The sequence below is a fragment of the Syngnathoides biaculeatus genome, chromosome 19 (genome assembly GCF_019802595.1).
Source record: "Syngnathoides biaculeatus isolate LvHL_M chromosome 19, ASM1980259v1, whole genome shotgun sequence".
Lineage (NCBI taxonomy): Eukaryota > Metazoa > Chordata > Actinopteri > Syngnathiformes > Syngnathidae > Syngnathoides > Syngnathoides biaculeatus.
In genome coordinates this window covers 15427758-15445533 of record NC_084658.1, presented here as the reverse complement: position 1 = coordinate 15445533, position 17776 = coordinate 15427758, and the positions used below count along the sequence as shown (strand labels likewise).

Genomic DNA, 17776 nt, shown 5'->3' with positions numbered 1-17776 from the left:
GTCGCCGTGCCGCCCACTAACTGACATAGAAGGGATATTTTATGACTTATCAACTCGCCTCATATCTGTATATATTTTGTAAAATTGAATGCCGTGTTATTTGAGTTATTTACAGTACTGTCATGATATTTTCACATTATGAATTTTAAATTCGACGTGAACTTACATTTTTTAACAATTGCTGTTGAACATTTGACATTCACAAATACAACACCGAATATTTTGTTGACTTTTTTCTATGATAATTGACATCATATTTTATCTTGTTAAATGAATATTTCTATATATATCTTTTTCATAATATTAGCAAAAATGGCATCGGTGACATTTTAGGAAGAAAATTAATATGCCAGTTTTTCAACGGTGCTCATTGCCTTAACACTTATGATGAACAAATGTAATTTTTCCAAATGTTCACATTGCTAATGAAGTACAATTTCAACTACTTGATTTGTTTAGTTTTGAAGTAACACCCGTAATATGAATAAAATCCATTTTCTGGTTTCTGTCGGTGCAGCGTCTGGCTGACTGAAAAGTACAAATTCTGCTTATTTTGCAACGCCACCGTGTTCACACTGTGCGGCCCAAATCAATAATTCTTCTCGATATGAGACGCCGCAGACGGAGGGAAGGACTTGCTGGACCGAAGAACCGTCAGCGTTCATGTTGGATGAAGCAAAATTCGCCAGCGTTTTAGCAAAGTGACTTCCCTCAACCGAATGGCCTCAAAACAGATTTTTCAAGTCAAGCTGCAAGAACTCTTCAATCCTGGTACTTGCTAGTTTCTGGGAGGAAGCAGTTTCAAGCAAAATCCAGATGTCAGAGTTCCGAGAAGCTAGTTGCCTATTAGGTGCGGTGGAACCACATCTGGAAATGTGGAAATAAGTCCCAAGTCCAGATCTAGAACCTTGCCAGGAACTTTTTAGTTATCACAAACAACGGTCCTCCAAATGTTTCTAGATCCATTGTGAAATTTCAAGAGAAGACCAAAACCGTGTTCGCACCTAAACCTCCAACTGGTTTTGGTTCTTGCTAACTCCGTCAGACATTCTCGCTCTCCAAAGTTCTCACACCCCCCCCCCAACCCCACAACATCACACTTGAACCTAAACTATTGGTCTAATCCCAAATCCGCCAGCAGGCTGCAAGAACTCTTCAGTCCTGAAACTTGCTAGTTCCTCGGAGGAAACCGTTTCAAGCAAAATCCAGATGTCAGAGTTCTGAGAAGTTAGTTGCTGATAAGGTGCGGTGGAACCACAACTGGAAATGTGGAAATAAGTCCCAGGTCCAGACCTAGAACCTGTCCAGGGACATTTTAGTTCTCACAAACAACAGTCCTCCAAAGGTTTCTAGATCCAGTGTGAAATTTTAAGAGAAGACTAAAACGGTGTTCGCACCGAAACCTCCAACTGGTTCTGGTTCTTGCGAACTCCGTCAGACATTCTCGCTCTCAAAAGTTCGCACACCCCCCAAACCCCCACGACATCACACCGGAAGATGAACTTTTTCTCCAATCCCACCTCTGAAGAAGTCATCACGAGGTGCGTCTGAATACGTTTGTCCATGTAGTCCCCCCCCCCCCATGTCCACCGCCCCCCGCCCCCCCACTCAACTTAGTTCCGCCTTTTTTTGACAAAGGCGCAATTCTTTGATATGCTTCGTTATAGACCGTGCAGGTGTGCCTAATGTATTGGCCGCTGGCTGGAGCAGGCCATTAGTGTGAATGGCTGATAACCCCCCCCCGCCCCCCCCCCCGCACCCCCCTCCCCCTTGTAAAAAATTGGGGGCCTATTTTGCATCCTGGGAAATAATAAACGCAAAAACCGACTGTAACCACTTGGGCAAATTGCGGCAAATTCTCCCGCGCAGCGTCGACGCCCCCGCGGGGGTCACTTTTCACGCCGGCGTCATAAAAAAAAAAAAAAAAAAAAAATGTTTTAAAAAAGGCCCCCGCGCGTCCTCCTTCCTTATCGGGCGGGATTAAAAGGGAATAATGAAACAAGGAGCTCGGGTGTGGTACGAATACGATTACGGACGGGACTCCAATAGGAAGCGGCGTGCTAATTCCGCCAGACCTTTCCCAGACTATCAGCTGCCCCCGGCTCCTCAGCGCCAGCCCCCTCCTCTCCCCACTCCCAACTTCCTTCAACTTCTTCTTCTTCTTTTTTCGCCACAGAAGTCATTACGGCCGCCGTCTATCAGAAGGGAACGCGATAAATCCTCCCTCGGCTCCTCCGATTGGAGCGTGTTGCTCAACAGACGGAAAAAAAAAAAAAAAAAAGCACTCAAGGCACTTATCAATATTCAGATTTTTTTTTTCATTTTTGGAGGGGGGGGGGAAGCGGTCTCAATGTGGGTCACTTTCACACAAAACTCGCTTCAAACTTTGGGAAATCGTATTACACGCCGACGCCCGGTGAAGCCTCGTGTGGGGAAAACGGGGCAAAATTGGAGGTTTTTCACTGCCCCCTCCCCCCAAAAAATGAAATGAATACCGTCCAACCAATCAAAATGACCGATTGAAAATGCAGTGACACGTCGAGTGCCGATCTTGCGAATCCATATTTTTCCGCGGATCATTTCGACCCAGAACGGATCATCCATCGTTCAAAAATTTTTGTCACTCAAAACTCAAGCGCCTCAATTTACCTTCCCCGGATGAAAAGAATGGAAATACCTTTCATATTTTGTGCATTACGATCATTCAATGACAATTCTCTTTTGATCTACGCATCTCGGCCACCGGGGGGCGGTGTACGTACCCGCACAGACGTGCTCCACGCTGATTTGATGGCGAAACGCAGAAAAAAAACATTATATAATAAAAACAATATTTTCCGATGATTAATCTTATTGTCTGTTTTGCTACAGATTGTATCCGAATATGTATCATATTTTTTAACAAGTTACAGTATGTTTTAAAGGTATATAATTACAGGGATATCAATGCTGGTTCCATTATCCCGGTTATGGCCTTTTACAAAGTGTGTTAGCATTAAGCTAACGAACTTCATAAGAAGTTACACGGTTTGCTTCGATACACAACTTGTAACTTTTTGAAACGGTATCAATCAATCGTGCTAATCAATCAATCGTGGTAAACTATTTGAATCGGTTTACTATCCGCCAAGCTGCCGCGACGGCTAGCGCCCGTTGCAACGTTTTCCCGCTCTCGACTCAAGACCAATAAAACGTCATCTCGGAAATCTCGGCTCGCGACGTAGCGTCCGATCCCGTCGACGTATCAAAGCGCGCTGAGGCCGGACCGAGGTCGGGACCATTAGGACCAATAACGCTCCCCTTCGATCGAATAGCCGAGTCGGTTCCGCTGGAGCTCAGCGCGTAACGCGCATCCCGAGAGCGCGGCGAGCTCCCCCGAGACGCCGAGCGAGAACAAAAAGCATCAATATTTCATCAAACCGCTCGCTGTTTCGGGTCCACATCAAAGGCGCAGGTAGCCGCCGCCGCCGCCGCCGCGCTTTTTGTTTAGCTTCCTCGACGCCATTCACCTCACGCCCGCCGGGCGCCCGCTGATCGCTTCATTATCAAACGTGAATTTTTGATTATCAGCCGCACGCCTCGTTCGTTTACGCCGTGACGGACGGCGAGTCGGGATGAAAACGTCTTTGGCGCGCGTTGCGTGCCGATAAATGCGCGTTCATATTTCAAACGTGAAGCCGAAGGAACCGTCTTTGCCGACATGAGCCAAAACGGATATTCAAACTGTGTAATTATGATTTTTTTTAAATAGAAAGACAATGAGTAAATAAACAAACAAAAAAAAACATATTCATTTAAATCTGACATTTTGGGTCAATGTGTGATTTTCTTTTTAACGAGATCAAGAAAGTACACAAAAAATAAGATTCGCAATTATGCACACACATAATTCAATTAATTAAAGTTATTCATTTCATAATAAGTATTGCCTCAGGGTTTTTTTCTGTTTTTAAATATTACAACCATTTCATGGTATGACAATGTACATCTTTGTAAAAGAAATAGCATTAAATTGATAATTATTTATATTTTTAATCCGTTAAAAAAGACATTTTCTCAAATCTTAAAATGTCATTTATTTCCGTGCAAATGTTTTTTTTGTTAGTTTTTTGAATGAAAGTTTGCTTTTTATGGAAATGGTTTTGAACTCTGTAGCACTTCATTTCAATCAGATTATTATACAATAGTTTCTATGGCAATTGATATTTATGACTACAAATCGATGAAAATGATCTTTTTTAAAGTATTATCGGGTGACTGTATACGTACGTATGCATGTGCGCCTCAATAATAATAATTTAAAAAAAACACACACACACACACACGCACACACAAGTGACCAAAAAAGAAACATCTCCGGTCCCGGTCGGACCCCCGATCCCGAGATCACGGATCGTGTTTTGGGCCTGGGGGGGATTGGTGGTGGGGTCCCGCTCGTGTCAGCTCCCATTCAGCTGCACTCGCTCGCGGGGGGTGGGGGTCCTCCTCCCGACTATCATCCTCCGTGGCGCGCTCAAAGGTCAAGAGGTCACCCAAACCGGCTCTCCCACGGCAACAAGATGGATGGGATGTCCCCCGAAGTTCTGGTGCCGCTCCACTTCGAGGGCCTTTCGCATTTTTCACCGCGCTCCCCTTCGCTGATTAAACAAAGGGAGCGCCGCAACGCGCAGGATTCGTTTAGAGGCGCACAATCCGTCTTGTCTAATTGTTGTCGTTTTTTTTAAGTGCGGGGGGGGGCGGGAGGGGTCGCACGCTGCAGTTTCGCCTACCCTCGATAGGGGGCGCCCCTGCCCGTGGTGTCTTACAATAATGCTGTTCCCTTCCCTTTTTAACCTTTTATTGTCCCAGAATGTGTGCCAGGTGCGCCGCCTTGAGGCTGCGAGCGTCCATTGCACCGAGGCCCACATTGTTCATGGCGCTTGTAGCGGAATTTAATCTGCTAAAAATAAATGTCAAAATATGAGCGACAAACGGGAATCATTTTGCCTTTGTAAAGATAGCAACGCTGTTCACCGGTCAATGAGAAAGAAGAACAAGCGTTCTTCTTTAAATTATTAACGGGGGGGGGGGGGGGGACTTGTAAAATAGAATTAAAAAAAAAAAAAAAAAGCAAGTAGATGTTTACTATTTTTTTTTCCCCCACGAGATTATCAAATGATTCATTCATAGCGACAACGCAACAGGAAGGTGAATAACGTAATCGGGCAGAAGGACCATAGTCATGAGACAAAAAGTATAAAATGTGTTTTGCAAGAGGATGTTGCTTTTTTTTTTCCCCTTTTTCAGCGAGCCACGACAGGCAATCTTTGTTTTTTTTTTTCCTGTTTTCCTTCCGTGGAGAAAATAACTTTGTCGTGCAGACACCAAAGCAAGGAGGAACGTTTTGTTTGTTGTCAGAAAATAAACAATACCACTTTTTTTTAAAAATAAGAAAAATGACAAAACTCACACAACAGCATTATTATTATTATTATTATTATTATGTACAGGGTCAGTTTAGCAGGAATACGCTAAAATGCTAATTCAAGAGAGAAACCATTTGGTGTAAATCCGGATTCTACATTTGTGGTTACCATTATGTTTTGTTAATATTTTTCAAAAAACATTCATCTGTTCCTGCCTGAAAAATTATCTTTTTTTTTTGCATCAATTCAGTTGACTTTACGCTGCTCCTGGTGTGTGCGACATGGCCACCGGGGGGCAGTATGATACAGACACGACTACAAATGGAGACGTCGCCATTCCTCAGCGGAAATACTGGTCGGTTCTTGGAAGTCGGGTCGCTCGGATCTGGACTTTGCCTGTTGTCGGCGTGTTTGCTGGGCTTTGTTCCTGCTTCCGATCAGATCCCCGAAAGATGCGGTTTTGGTCCGTTGAAGGGTCAAATGTACATTGCTGTGAACGCTCATCATCTGAGCCCACACCCCCGACTGCTCAGTCAGCTGGAATTTTGACCTTCAACCCTAAAGGACGGATGGATGGGATTTTGTTTAGGCAGCACCGTTGATAATGGACACCAGAACAGGGTCCCAGTTGAGAGGTTTTGGCTCGGATTACCCGCTCCCTTTGCAGACTTTGCGTGTTGTTGGCGGTCTGGCCTAATGACTTGGTTTTGCGGCTCCGTAAGAGAGAAGAACCGCCTCTGGCCTTTTGTCAGCTTCATAGGATCCACCTCAGCCGCAACCCTCGTTAGAACAAGACACTACTGAAAACGGATGGCTGACGGTGTTCATAAGGAAAGAGCCGGTGTAGTGTCCGTGTCCGTCGCGACCGACGGACGTTTGGGACCCGCTTGGAATTTGGCGATCCCGCCTCTGCCCGGTCCACGGCCGCACGACCTCATCAACTTCAAGAGGTCCTGCCTGAACCGCACGCCCACGAAGACGTACAAGAAGGGGTTGAGGCAGGCGTGGGTGTACGCCAGGCTCTTGGCCACCTGTCCGGCCACGTCGAAGCGCTTGACCGTGTCGCAGTCGGTGATGGTGGCGTTGGCGGCCTGCGAGGCCTCCACCATCAGTAGGCCGTTGTACGGCAGCTGGGAGGCCAAGAACACGAAGACCACGATGAAGATGACGCGGAGGGCCTTGTGCTTCTCGAAGCTCCTGGCCTGCAGGAGAGTGCGGATGATGACCGAGTAGCAGAAGATCATGACGAGGAGAGGAAGGGCGAAGCCCACGCAGATCTGCAGGGCCAACACCAGAATCTTGGTGCGGTTGTTTGCGTTGTTCCAGTAGACCATCACGCAGAAGGACGACCCGCTCAGGTCAGTCTTCACCTGGGCGAACAGGAACTCCGGCAAGGCGAAGAGAACGGAGACCAACCACACCACCAGACAGGCCAGCTTGCTGTAGAACAGACGTTTCTCCTTCCAGTTCTGGGCCTTGGTGACCTGCACGATGGCGATGTAGCGGTCGACGCTGATGCAGGTCAGCAGGAAGGTGCTGCTGAAGAAGTTAATCTTGTACACGGCTGACACCATCTTGCAGAGACCCCGGCCGAAGTCCCAGCCCTTGATGGCGTCGGCCGCCCAGAAGGGCAGCGTGCACAGGAAGAGGAGGTCGGCCACCGCCAGGTTGAGCAGGTAGACGTCCGTCATGGTTTTCAGACGGTTGCGCACGGTGCTGTAGATCCAGATCACCATCAGGTTGCCCAGCGCGCCCAGCAGGAATATGGTCCAGAAGAGCGGGGGCTCGTACCACCCTCGGAACTGCCTGACCCAGCTCCTGTCGCACATGCCGGACATCTGGGTGGGGCCGGTATCGTAATCCCCCGAGTAATCGAAAGGGTCCTGTTGAAACATAACAACAATACTCGACAATCGAACCTCAGAAACGAAAAAACTGATTTCCAGGTCCAAAAGCTCAATCCACAGCATGAACGTGACCACGGAACTCGGACCGTCATTGTTTGTTTGGGCCACGGGTGCTGGAGTTTAAATTAATTCTTGGGGAAATGGAGCCAGAGGGTCTTTCATTTGAGAAATCCAGGAACTGGAATGCTTTACAGAGCTGTAGCCTTGGAAAAGGTACAACCCCCGAGCTCCAAAAAACAAACTTCACCCCAGAACTAGGAACTTTTGAAGGACTATGGTTTGTTTGGGCCATTTGGATTCCAGGTCCTCCAATGACCAAGAACTGGAGGTTCCTGGAAGTAAATGTGGCTCTTTGGTGTACCTGATTAGTGTAGCTCGGACCTACAGATACTGACCCCGATTGCAGACCGATTTCAGTCCAACAAAGTTCAAGATTATCCTGTTATGGGTGCCGTCATCTGGGCGGTACTTCACGTGGTTTGGGAACACACCTGCTTTCCGACACTGTACTTATCTTTTCGTCTTTCCATTTCCTGTCAGGCATGTTCTTATTTTTTTTTTTAAACCGCTTCGGCAGACTTGGCGAGCGCAGATGCGTCGACGTGACATCAAACGCAGCCGCGCACGAAGGCGACAAGTTAACCAGAGCGAGCGCGCCGAGCGGCTCTCGCCCGGGCGCTCGCCTCTCGACTGGAGAAACCGCACGGCTGCTGCGCTGCACGACTTCCTGCTGCTGCGTAGGGGGGCTCGGGGATCCTGTGTGGGGTCTCGGGTTAGATGAGGGCCGCTGATAAGGGGCAATGAACTGTCGGTCTTTCTTGCAGTTTCATAGTGCAACGGCAAACTGCAAAAAGCAGGCCCGGGTTGAAGGAACAGCGAGAAACTTTTCAGTTTGGCGTCGTCCGCTGGGCCAAGACCGGAGAACAAAAGCGGGCCCAATGGGGTACACGAGAGTACTTGACGGCTCAAGGAACAGAAACTGAGCTTTTGCATCTCCAGTATTTATAGAACCCGTGCGAGTCTCGGGTGCAAGTCTTTTCAAGAAATGTAGTCAACGGCAGGAGGACATTTAATCGGGAGGTCCGGTTCTCAGTTTGATTTGGTTTACGGTCCAAAATGAAAAAAAAAAAAAAAAAAAAATTGCAACAAATATTGCTTGCACACGATCTCTTCATAAAAACCGTTTTCAAGCACGTTGGTTTCAATCTGACGAGAATTTTTTGGGGATTTATTATTTATTTTTTATGATTTTTTTTTTTTTTTTAATTTTCAATAAACATTTATCATGATGTTGACTAAGTAAAAATGTATCAAAACAAGAAGTCCATTTCATTTGTACTGTTTTGTTTCATCCACAACATAATTTTGGACTTAAATTATCCATCGATCCATGTAGTCCATCCATTTTCTTTGCCGCTTATCCTCACGAGGGTCGCGGGGAGCGCTGGAGCCTATCCCAGCTGTCAACAGGCATTAGGCAGGGGTGCACCCTGAACTGGTCGCCAGCCAATCGCAGGGGACATCGAGACAAACAGCTGCGCACTCGCAATCACAACTACGGGCAATTTAGAGTGTTAATAATTAATATTGCGTGTTTTTGGGATGTGGGGGGGAAACCGGAGAAAAGCCACGCAGGCACGGGGAGAACAGGCAAACACCACAAAGGTGGGTCCGGGATTTGAACCCGGGACCTCAGAACGCCTTAAATTATAACACTAAATATTTTGTTTACACATATTTCTTGATTGTATTCTAATACAGAGACTCCAGAGTTATTATATATGGTCATAGCGGCGTGGCCAAAAAAATAATACAAATGAAAAAAAAAAAAATACTCACAGTGACAAAGTCATCAGTCGCTGTTGTCATGTATGGCGACGGGAAGATGTCATCCATGTTATCTGCAATGATATAAAAGTATACACGACAAACTTCACATATGACTCCAGAAAACGGGACAATTATAGTTAATAATTACGCGCAGTTACCATCCACGACTTTGCCTCTCGCGAGCGTGCAATCTCAAGTTCTCTCTTGGTGTCGTGTGAGTGGTGGGCTCATCCTCGCGCCGTCTTTTATGACTTCTCCGCAGCCGCGAGATCACGTGCTGACGACGACGACGACGACGATCATCCCTCCTCTGACTCAATGTTCTGCACGCGAGCGTTTCGGGTCATATTTTTAAAAAAAAAAAAGAAGAAGCTTTGTGAAGCGCTCGCCACGACTGACGCGTGAAACCCAAAACTTTCAGGTGCGATTAAAGAGCAGAGGCGGCCGACGTTGGAATTCGAACGCGGCGCCCTCCGCAGCTGTCGCGAGCCTCTTTGATGGCGCGCGCGACGTAACGTGACGCCGTCATCGGGTTGATGGACGACGCCGCCGCCGGCATCCACCTGCGCGTTCTGCTGTGTCATCGGGTTGTGATTTCACGGCTCGACCTCTGCGTTTTGGAAAAAAAATAAAGGGGGGGGGGGGGGACGGGGTCCGGTCCATCTTCTTGGTTTTTCCGTGGCGCCGATCGGGGGGGAATTGAGGACAACATTCATTGAATACAATCATTTTCAAATTCCTGGAAAAGGAGAAAAAATGACAAGTTTTGCTTATTGGTCTATTTACCCATTTTCTTAGCCACTTATCCTCACGAGGGTCGCGGGGAGTGCCGGAGCCTATCTTCCGCCCGATGACAGCTGGGATAGGGTCCTAGCGTCCCCGATACCCTCGTGAGGATAAGAGGCGAAGAAAATGAAGGGATGGAATGATGGATGGAAGTCGACGCACATGACTCGCTTTCACGGGCCGCATGAAATGATACTGTGGGCCGGATTTGGGCCCCCGGGCCTCGTGCTTGTACAACAATAAACACGAAGATTCACACTCAAAACTCGGGCAGAACAACGCTCTAATTCTTCCATGCAGCCGTTTTATTCAACTTCATTGTGCATTAAACTGCAGAACAGGATGACGCTGCTCAAAACCAACTCATGTGACATGATCCAAAAAAAAACATAACAAACCAAAAAAAAAAGTCCAGGCCTGCCAGTAAAGGGAAATACATCAAATGATACGAGTCACATTACTAACCACAGAGGCGCGGCACATGGCGCACACGGAGACGCCGTCACGCACGCCGTTCGATTGACGAGCTGGCGTTTGCGCCGCGCTGAGGCCCCGGGGGAAACAGCTGCACCGCGGTCCTGACCTGCGGCGTTCGACACTCGGGGTGGGGTGGGGGTGCTTTCACTTTCACTAACGATGCCGCTACGCCACGAAGATCAGATCTTAAGACCGCGACGTGTGAAACGAAACACAAAATAAACACTGAGGGTTGAATGAAAGATTCGAGAAGGGACAGCATTGGGAAAAGCCGGCGACCCCATGTGAGGATAAGCGACGGTTGCCCCCCACCCCACGCACAAATATCAAAAAGTCTGTACTTTCTAATAATCGTGGTCCCTGCTTGTAGTGGTTTACAACTGCACAACATCAAGACCATTTTTACCCCACTTATGCAGCTTGGGTAAAGTCACAAAACCAAATATTGAGTTTTGAGTTCTAAGAGTGTATGATATCAATATCCTGGAACAGTGCAGAACTCCCAAGTTCTCCCCTCTGTTGTGGCAAAATGTATTTTTTTTTTTTTTTTTTACTCTGATTCCCTTTTTTTAGTCACTTGCTATCTCACAAAAATGTGGCATAGTATGCCGATTGGTTGAACCCAGTCGGCCGCCATGTTGGTACTCCCAAAACGTGTTGCGGAAACGGTTTACAGGTTGGATTACGGCGGGGGGGGGGGGGGTTTCCTCAAAGTTTGGCAGGTAGAATTAAAACTGGTCGTGTGAGTTTGACATTTTTTCAGTTCTGGTAACATGAAGGATTTTTAACAACTTGGTAAGGCAAAAAAAAAAAAAAAAAAAAAGGCAAAGTGCAAAGGAAAGACATAGAACAACGTGAACTAGCAAGAAAGCTCGCATATTACCTAGGGCCCGATTTCCGTGACATGCTAACTTTTCCCAAAATACGCCGTGAAGCACCATCATCAGAACATAGCAAAAAACTTAAGCAATTTTTTTTCGTCATAAAAACATTACATTTTAAGTCAATCAGTTTGAGCTATTTTTGGAAATAAGGACTCGCAATGGAAAAATACATTCTAAACGCTAAAAGTTCATTTGTTGTCTCTGTGACGTCCTATTTCAGAATTTCAACTTGTTTCCTCGCATTTGAAAATCAAATTCAACTTGCAGAGTTCTGTATGATGAAATTCATCAAAAATTTGACAGAAAATGTGTTTTCCTGCTTATCCACTGATGGAGTTTGGGCAAATATTGACATCGCTTTTTTGCCCAAAACATTCGGCCTATAAAGGGGAAGCAGAGTCAAGAGTGAACAACAACTGTCAACAAAACTTTGTTCAAGTGAAACAAGCTCATCAGAAAATTAAAATAAAAAAACCCCAACATTATAAACTTTAACAGCGTCAAAGTAAATTTTTCTAACTTACGTGTGGAATGTTTTCTCACAGCCACGAAACCGGCGATTAACGCACCGGCCGTCGGCATGGCGGTTTTGGGAGGATCAAGATGGCGGACGGCGACTTCAGTTTTGGTGGCCAATGAGCCCTCCAGTCTTTTTTTCATTAGATCAGTGGCTAGAGAAATGCTATGAAATGAAGACAATAAAGGTCAGAATATGAATACATTTAGGTCGGAAATGCATATCAGCACTGTTGATCCGGTCTAGCCCAGCTGAGTGCTGCCAATGTGGTTAAAAAAAAAAAAGAAAAGGCGACAACATTGCCAGGATATTTGCAAACAGTTTTTAATTTGCCACTGCAGAGAAAACATCGCACGGCTAGTCGATGTCGATTCGGGTTTACATTGACGGGGGCCATCGTCCAGTATAGTCTCTAGTTGGTAGATGTAGCGAAGGGGGCTCGGGGGAGGTCGAGCTAACAAAGCAGCAACAGAACAGGAAAGCGAAGATGCAGCACTTTCAAAAAGATCGGACTTGGACTTGGAAACGGATTTGGTTTTTGGTGAATTCAATGTACCAAGTGGCTTACAAGAGCAAGTTTGTTCATTCTGAGAGTCCAAAGAAGGCGTCTCCTTGTAGGGGCATAACCGAACTTGCGTACAGCCCTGAAGAAATGGATACCTGACCCAGTACAGGAAGGTTCTGATCGGTTCGTCCAAAAGCCAGAAAGCAACGAGGGGCGTAAAAAAAAAAGCCAGATTGAGCGTGAATAAGCAAGTCATCGGGAAAGTGCCGCTTGATTCTGCTTTCATCGGGATTGAAGCTTTCTGGTCCCAAAATCCCATCGTACGTTCTGCTTCGTTCTCGCCAAACCTCCGTCCGAGCGGCGGCCCGACCTGCGACGGGGACTCATTCATTCGGCTCGTATCTGAGAGAGACAAAGACAAGAGTTCATTTGGAACGACTACCCTTGAAGATAAGACTTGTTTTCAAAATAGTGCCATCTGCTGGATCTGGTAGGGCACTGCGCGGCTTGCCCCGAATTACAGAATTCCGTCCGGTAGCAGTTTAGTCGTATATACGCTCACTTACTTCTGCAACCGTTTCCTAATTTCCTTAATCTGCTCGTTCTTCTTCGTCAGGATCTCCTTCATGTTGCGATAGGCCGCCGTCTGTTGGAACTTTTTGTCCAGCTCCTGGACACCCGACACGCACAACAACCGGCGTTAAATGCCCCGTCGTCCGTGCGACAAACGGAAAAATAATACCCGACCTTCTCCGCTAAGGCCAGCTGCTCCTGCACGCGCAGGAGCTCATGTTTGGCGGAGACCAGGTTCTCCTGCAGGTCCTTCTGGGAGGCGGCGTTGACCGTCAGCGAGCGCTCGTAGTCCTCCTTGAGGGCCGCCACCGTGTCCTCCAGACTGCTGATCTCCTTGGATTGAGCCGTCAGCTAAACGGTAAGAAACGCGGGACTTAATGCCAGGGACCTCATCTCGAAGGTCTTCAACTCAGATCGAGCGGTACCTGCTGGTCACCTTGCACCTTCTGGAGATCTTTAAGGGCTCTCTGGGCCTTGGTCTTCTCGTCCAGCACGTTCATTGCCTGGTACAATGAGGAGCCAGACTAATAAGTTCCTATAAATCCTCTACATACCGGAAAAGTCGTCTTTCATACCTGTGATTCTAAAGTGCGCAGTTTAGCTTTCAGCGTGTCGTTCTCCTCCTGCAGTTTTGCAATCTCCTGAAACGTATCGACGGGGATGAATGACGGAGGTCTACGGTTCGGTTGTGGTCCATGCAGTCGGGCAACACACCTTGTTTAAAAGTTCGGAAACTCCGCCTTCATTAAGCGGCGCCAACTTGGGTTTGCTGAACTCCTGGTTCATCTGTTCCCAAGTGAGAGAACACATTTGATTACTGAAAGCAAAGACTGCTACGGTTTTGGAATGTGTGATTCCGAATTTCAGGAGTCAGGACCCACCTTGTCGGAAACTTTGAAGTCAGTCTTTTCAAATTCAGCTACTTGCTCTAGTAGCTCCCTGCACGGGTGGAGAAGAAGGGTATTATGTAGGACTAGATGTTCATATCCATCTGTTCATGCATAATTCTGCTCCGATGAGGCTCTGTGGGATGTTCAAATCAGTGAATGCACCCTACGGGTTATCCCAGGCCACTGTGAGCTCAATGATGTAGACGATCTTGAGAGAGGCAGACCAAAGCACTAGATCTGGTCATAAGGTGACAGTTGTAATCTCAGATGGAAAGCAGAGCTTCTTGTCCAGGTCTGCCAGCAGCTTCCAGTCTCGTGCACTGCCCAGGTATCCGCTGTCTGCCCTTGGTTGCCAATTGGCTGACAGGGGTGGGAGGGCGTCCACCCTCATCTGCTGGTTCTCGAGAACACCAGTGAGACACTCCAGTAACGTCCTGGAGTAAGGCTGGTCTTGCACCCAACCAGGATGTGCTTCAGTGTTTCAGGACTTGGGCATAACAGGGACTTGGGGTCAATCGACTTGAGCACACCACAATGAAGCGTTCCTGCGATTTCAAGTTAGGCTTCAAACGATTGCGTCGTGCACCCGAGTTACGATCGTTAGCGTAGCAAACTCGGGAAGTCTGCTAGTGCGTTTTCCGTGTCGGTCACGTCACGCTCCGCATTAAGTGGATTAGCGTGTGCCAAACACAACACAGTGTAGCAAAGCATCTGGAACTTTTTGGTCATAATTCCACTAACCGTGTTTGGACCAAGTTCCATCCCAAGAACACCGTCCCTTCTGTGAAGCATGGGGGTGGTAGAATCATGTTTTGGGGTTGTTTTTCTGCACATGGGACAGGGACAACTGCACTGTACTAAGGAGAGGATGACCGTGGCCATGTATTGTAAGATTTTGGGGAAAAACCTCTTTCCCTCAGTCAGAGTATTGAAGATGCGTCATGCGTCATCGTCTTTCAACATGTCAACGACCCGAAGCACACAGCCAGGAAAACCAAGGCGTGGCTCCGGAAGAAGCATAGCAAGGTCCTGGCGTTGCCTTGTCAGTCTCCAGACCCTAAACCCGATAGAAAATCTTTGGAGGGAGCTGAAACTCTTGTGTTTCTCAGCGCCAGCCTAGAAACCTGTCTGATCTAGAGAAGATCCGTGTGGAGGAGTGGGCCAAAATCCCTCCTGCAGTGTGTGCAAACCTGGTGAACAACTACAGGAAACGTTTGACCTCTGTAATTGCAAACAAAGGCTACTGTACCAAATGTTAATTCTGGATTTTTCTTTTTAGATGATCTCTCTCACAGTGGACAAATTTCAGACCTTGCCATGATTTCCAAGTGGGAGAACTTGCAATACAGCAGGGTGTTCAAATACTTATTTTCTTCACTGTATTGTGACCAGCGTGCATGTACGATATGTATATAATTTGCACAAACATAACAAGAATACACGTTCATTAAATTAACTCCTTTCTGTAAAAAAAAAAAAATAAAAATAAGAGAGGAAATCTACAATCACTTCACAAATCTCGCTGAATGTTTGTTGTGAGGATGACGATCATGAGATAATTCCACACGTCGAGAGATTTTCGGCGCAACCTTGTTGACAGCATCTGAGCACTACCACAAAAAAAAGTCCTATGCGGTTAGAAAAAGCAGCTCAACTGCACGTACGTCGCTGCGCTCGGCGGGGCGTGCGCGTGGCATTCGACGCTATCAGTCACGTAAGGGCAGGGAGGAAAAACAACTTCTTGAATCCACCCATTTTTGTGCACGCATTTAGAGCAAAGGTTACAGAGGTGGCAAGCGACGTGACCTTCGTCAAAACGCGCGCAGCTGGACGCAAAGCGGCCATCGAAGCAACAAAGCCGCCCCCGAAACCGGACGTCGGCGCTCGTTCCTCACCTGTTCTCCAGCTCGGAGATGTCCGTCTGCAGGCGGAGGTAGAACTTGTCGGCCTGGGAGAAGAGCTGGCGGAGCAGCAGCACGTTTGTGTGCGCCGTGTTGATGAGCTCCATCTCGACCTCGCCGCGCACCACCGCGTGCAGCCCGTCCAGCATGTCGCGCACCTCGTCCACCGTGAACGTCTCCTCCACCAGCCTTTCGAGTAGTACCCGAAAAAAAAAAAATAATCCAAAAAAAATGTGAAAAACACTGAAAATATCTGCCTTTGGCACAAAAATATTTTATAAAACACACTGGTAAATAATGAACTCTGGCTACTTCTAACAGTGCAAATACGGGGCAATCATAACATTTTGAAAACTTAAAATATGAGTCCAAACAACCAAAACAATTTTGCCAAACTTCAGACATAAAAATGAAGACTGAGTGAAATTTATATCAAATATGCTACTGCACTTACAAGTTATACTTCAGAAATAAGTACTGAAATATAAAAGTGAGCGATAAAATGCGGGATCTACAGATAGGCCAAATCGTATGAACAGTTGTCAATTATGTAATATTTGAGAAATTTATGTCCAACTTACCTCTGCGTTTCCTGCTTTGGATACGCTCCCGGATATTTTTTTTTTTTTTTTTTTGCTCCTCGGCTTCCGCAATTGATCATAATCGGAACGCGGAGCGCGCATAACTTTGCCGGGAACGTCCGGTTTTTGTACGTGTTCGGTGAGACATGTCGATACCGTTTTCGTTCCTATGTGCACCGTTACACTGTTTTCAAGCCATGCCGATCTGAAACAGTTTTTTTACACCGTGGTTTTTTTTTTTTTTTTATATCAATTTCCCCTGCACGATCTTCATCTTTTCGCCATACTGGCAAACGTGCAGACCGCTCGATATGACTATGTTATAACTATGCCGTAGTAAACAGAATGCTTCCCTATAAAATGTCAACATCAGAGTGAAAATACCGACGAAATACCGCCAAAATGCTGCCGGAAATCAGAATGAAACACCAAATTTAATGCAAACAGATAGCAATGCCGTTTTCCGCTAATTTCACGATGAGCGTTGCCGATAGATGCTGGCGGCCGGACTCGAACACTGCCTCGCCCCGGGTCAAGCCGTACTCCTACTCCCCCTGCCCACAGATTTTCTCAAAAATGACATTTTCATCAGAAAAAAATCGGCGTAAAATCCTCATCCCTGTTAAGTACAGTTCAGCCGTACCAAACTTTTTACTTTTGACTAAAAAAAAAAAAAAAAAAAGATTTTATTCTTTTGTTTTTTTTTTTTTTAACTTTGATTTTGTTCCACTTTCGACACGTCTCCATCCACCGAGGCGGTGCACCCACCTGCTGTCTTTGAGCTCCTCGAAGCAGGAATCCACCGTCTTGAGTCTCAGCAAACGTTTGGACCGAGCATATCGCATGTAGTTGATCACCTCGCTCTGATGGCGCTCGTTGCACCCGAATTCGGCCTGCAACAAGATTGGAAAACCGGACTTGATAAACACACAGCGAAAAGGAAACATTGATTTCTATTATTTCTGCGGAGGTCGACGCCGTTTTAAGGATTATTTTGCATGCCTAGCTAACAGTAAGAGGATGACAGCTAGCTAGAAATTTGAAGTTTAAAGGGCAAAAATATGCAACAAGCCCCTCGAAGACAACACGAATGTTAAGCCGTCGAAGGCTAAACGACAAATGATAGTAGTGCCTTACCATGGTGGCTGTGGAGCTAACTTTAGCTAGCTTGAGGGCTCAAAATGGCAGGAAAGGGGACGATGTCCGCCTCATTTAAAGCCCTTTTTTTTGCCTGGGGGGGGGGACGGACGACGACGCTTACACGACGGGAATGTCGCTTGGCTTAATAATCAAACTCGGGGTGGGTCAGGAGCGACTTCGCGGAGGTTTTTCTGTCAGATTTGAAGCTAAGGAAGCTCAAGTGTTTTGCCTCCGAATTCCCTGGCAACCGACAAGAGCGTCATTGCCTTGGTTACGAGCGCGACGTCTACGGGAACTACGTAACCAGAACGAAACGCGGCACTGACGTCATTTCCTGCTCATCTTAAAGCGATGCGAAAACCAGTCGGGTATTTTTTCTT

The 17776-nt window shown here is 46.8% G+C and overlaps 2 protein-coding genes across 4 annotated transcripts; both read right to left on the bottom strand.

Annotated features, from left to right (window-relative positions):
* Nucleotides 1–5496: 5496 nt before the first annotated feature.
* On the bottom strand, nucleotides 5497–9478 carry ccr9b (chemokine (C-C motif) receptor 9b). Of its 3 annotated transcripts, none has more exons than XM_061805308.1 (3): nucleotides 9291–9478; nucleotides 9152–9213; nucleotides 5497–7288 (listed from the first exon to the last, which is right to left on the bottom strand). In XM_061805308.1, exons 1-3 carry the CDS (start codon nucleotides 9301–9303, stop codon nucleotides 6230–6232), a joined length of 1134 nt encoding a protein of 377 aa, XP_061661292.1. In that variant the 5' UTR covers nucleotides 9304–9478; the 3' UTR covers nucleotides 5497–6229. The 3 variants fall into 3 exon arrangements, with proteins under 3 accessions (XP_061661292.1, XP_061661293.1, XP_061661294.1); XM_061805309.1 differs by having other exon boundaries at nucleotides 9301–9478; XM_061805310.1 differs by having other exon boundaries at nucleotides 9152–9171; nucleotides 9301–9478.
* A 2636-nt stretch (nucleotides 9479–12114) lies between these two features.
* lztfl1 (leucine zipper transcription factor-like 1) lies at nucleotides 12115–17694 on the bottom strand. The gene is made up of 10 exons (XM_061805144.1): nucleotides 17394–17694; nucleotides 17025–17149; nucleotides 15670–15864; nucleotides 13766–13823; nucleotides 13599–13670; nucleotides 13460–13525; nucleotides 13310–13387; nucleotides 13059–13235; nucleotides 12878–12981; nucleotides 12115–12713 (listed from the first exon to the last, which is right to left on the bottom strand). The coding sequence occupies exons 1-10, from the start codon at nucleotides 17394–17396 to the stop codon at nucleotides 12695–12697; spliced, it is 897 nt and encodes a 298-aa protein (XP_061661128.1). The 5' UTR covers nucleotides 17397–17694; the 3' UTR covers nucleotides 12115–12694.
* Nucleotides 17695–17776: the final 82 nt, after the last annotated feature.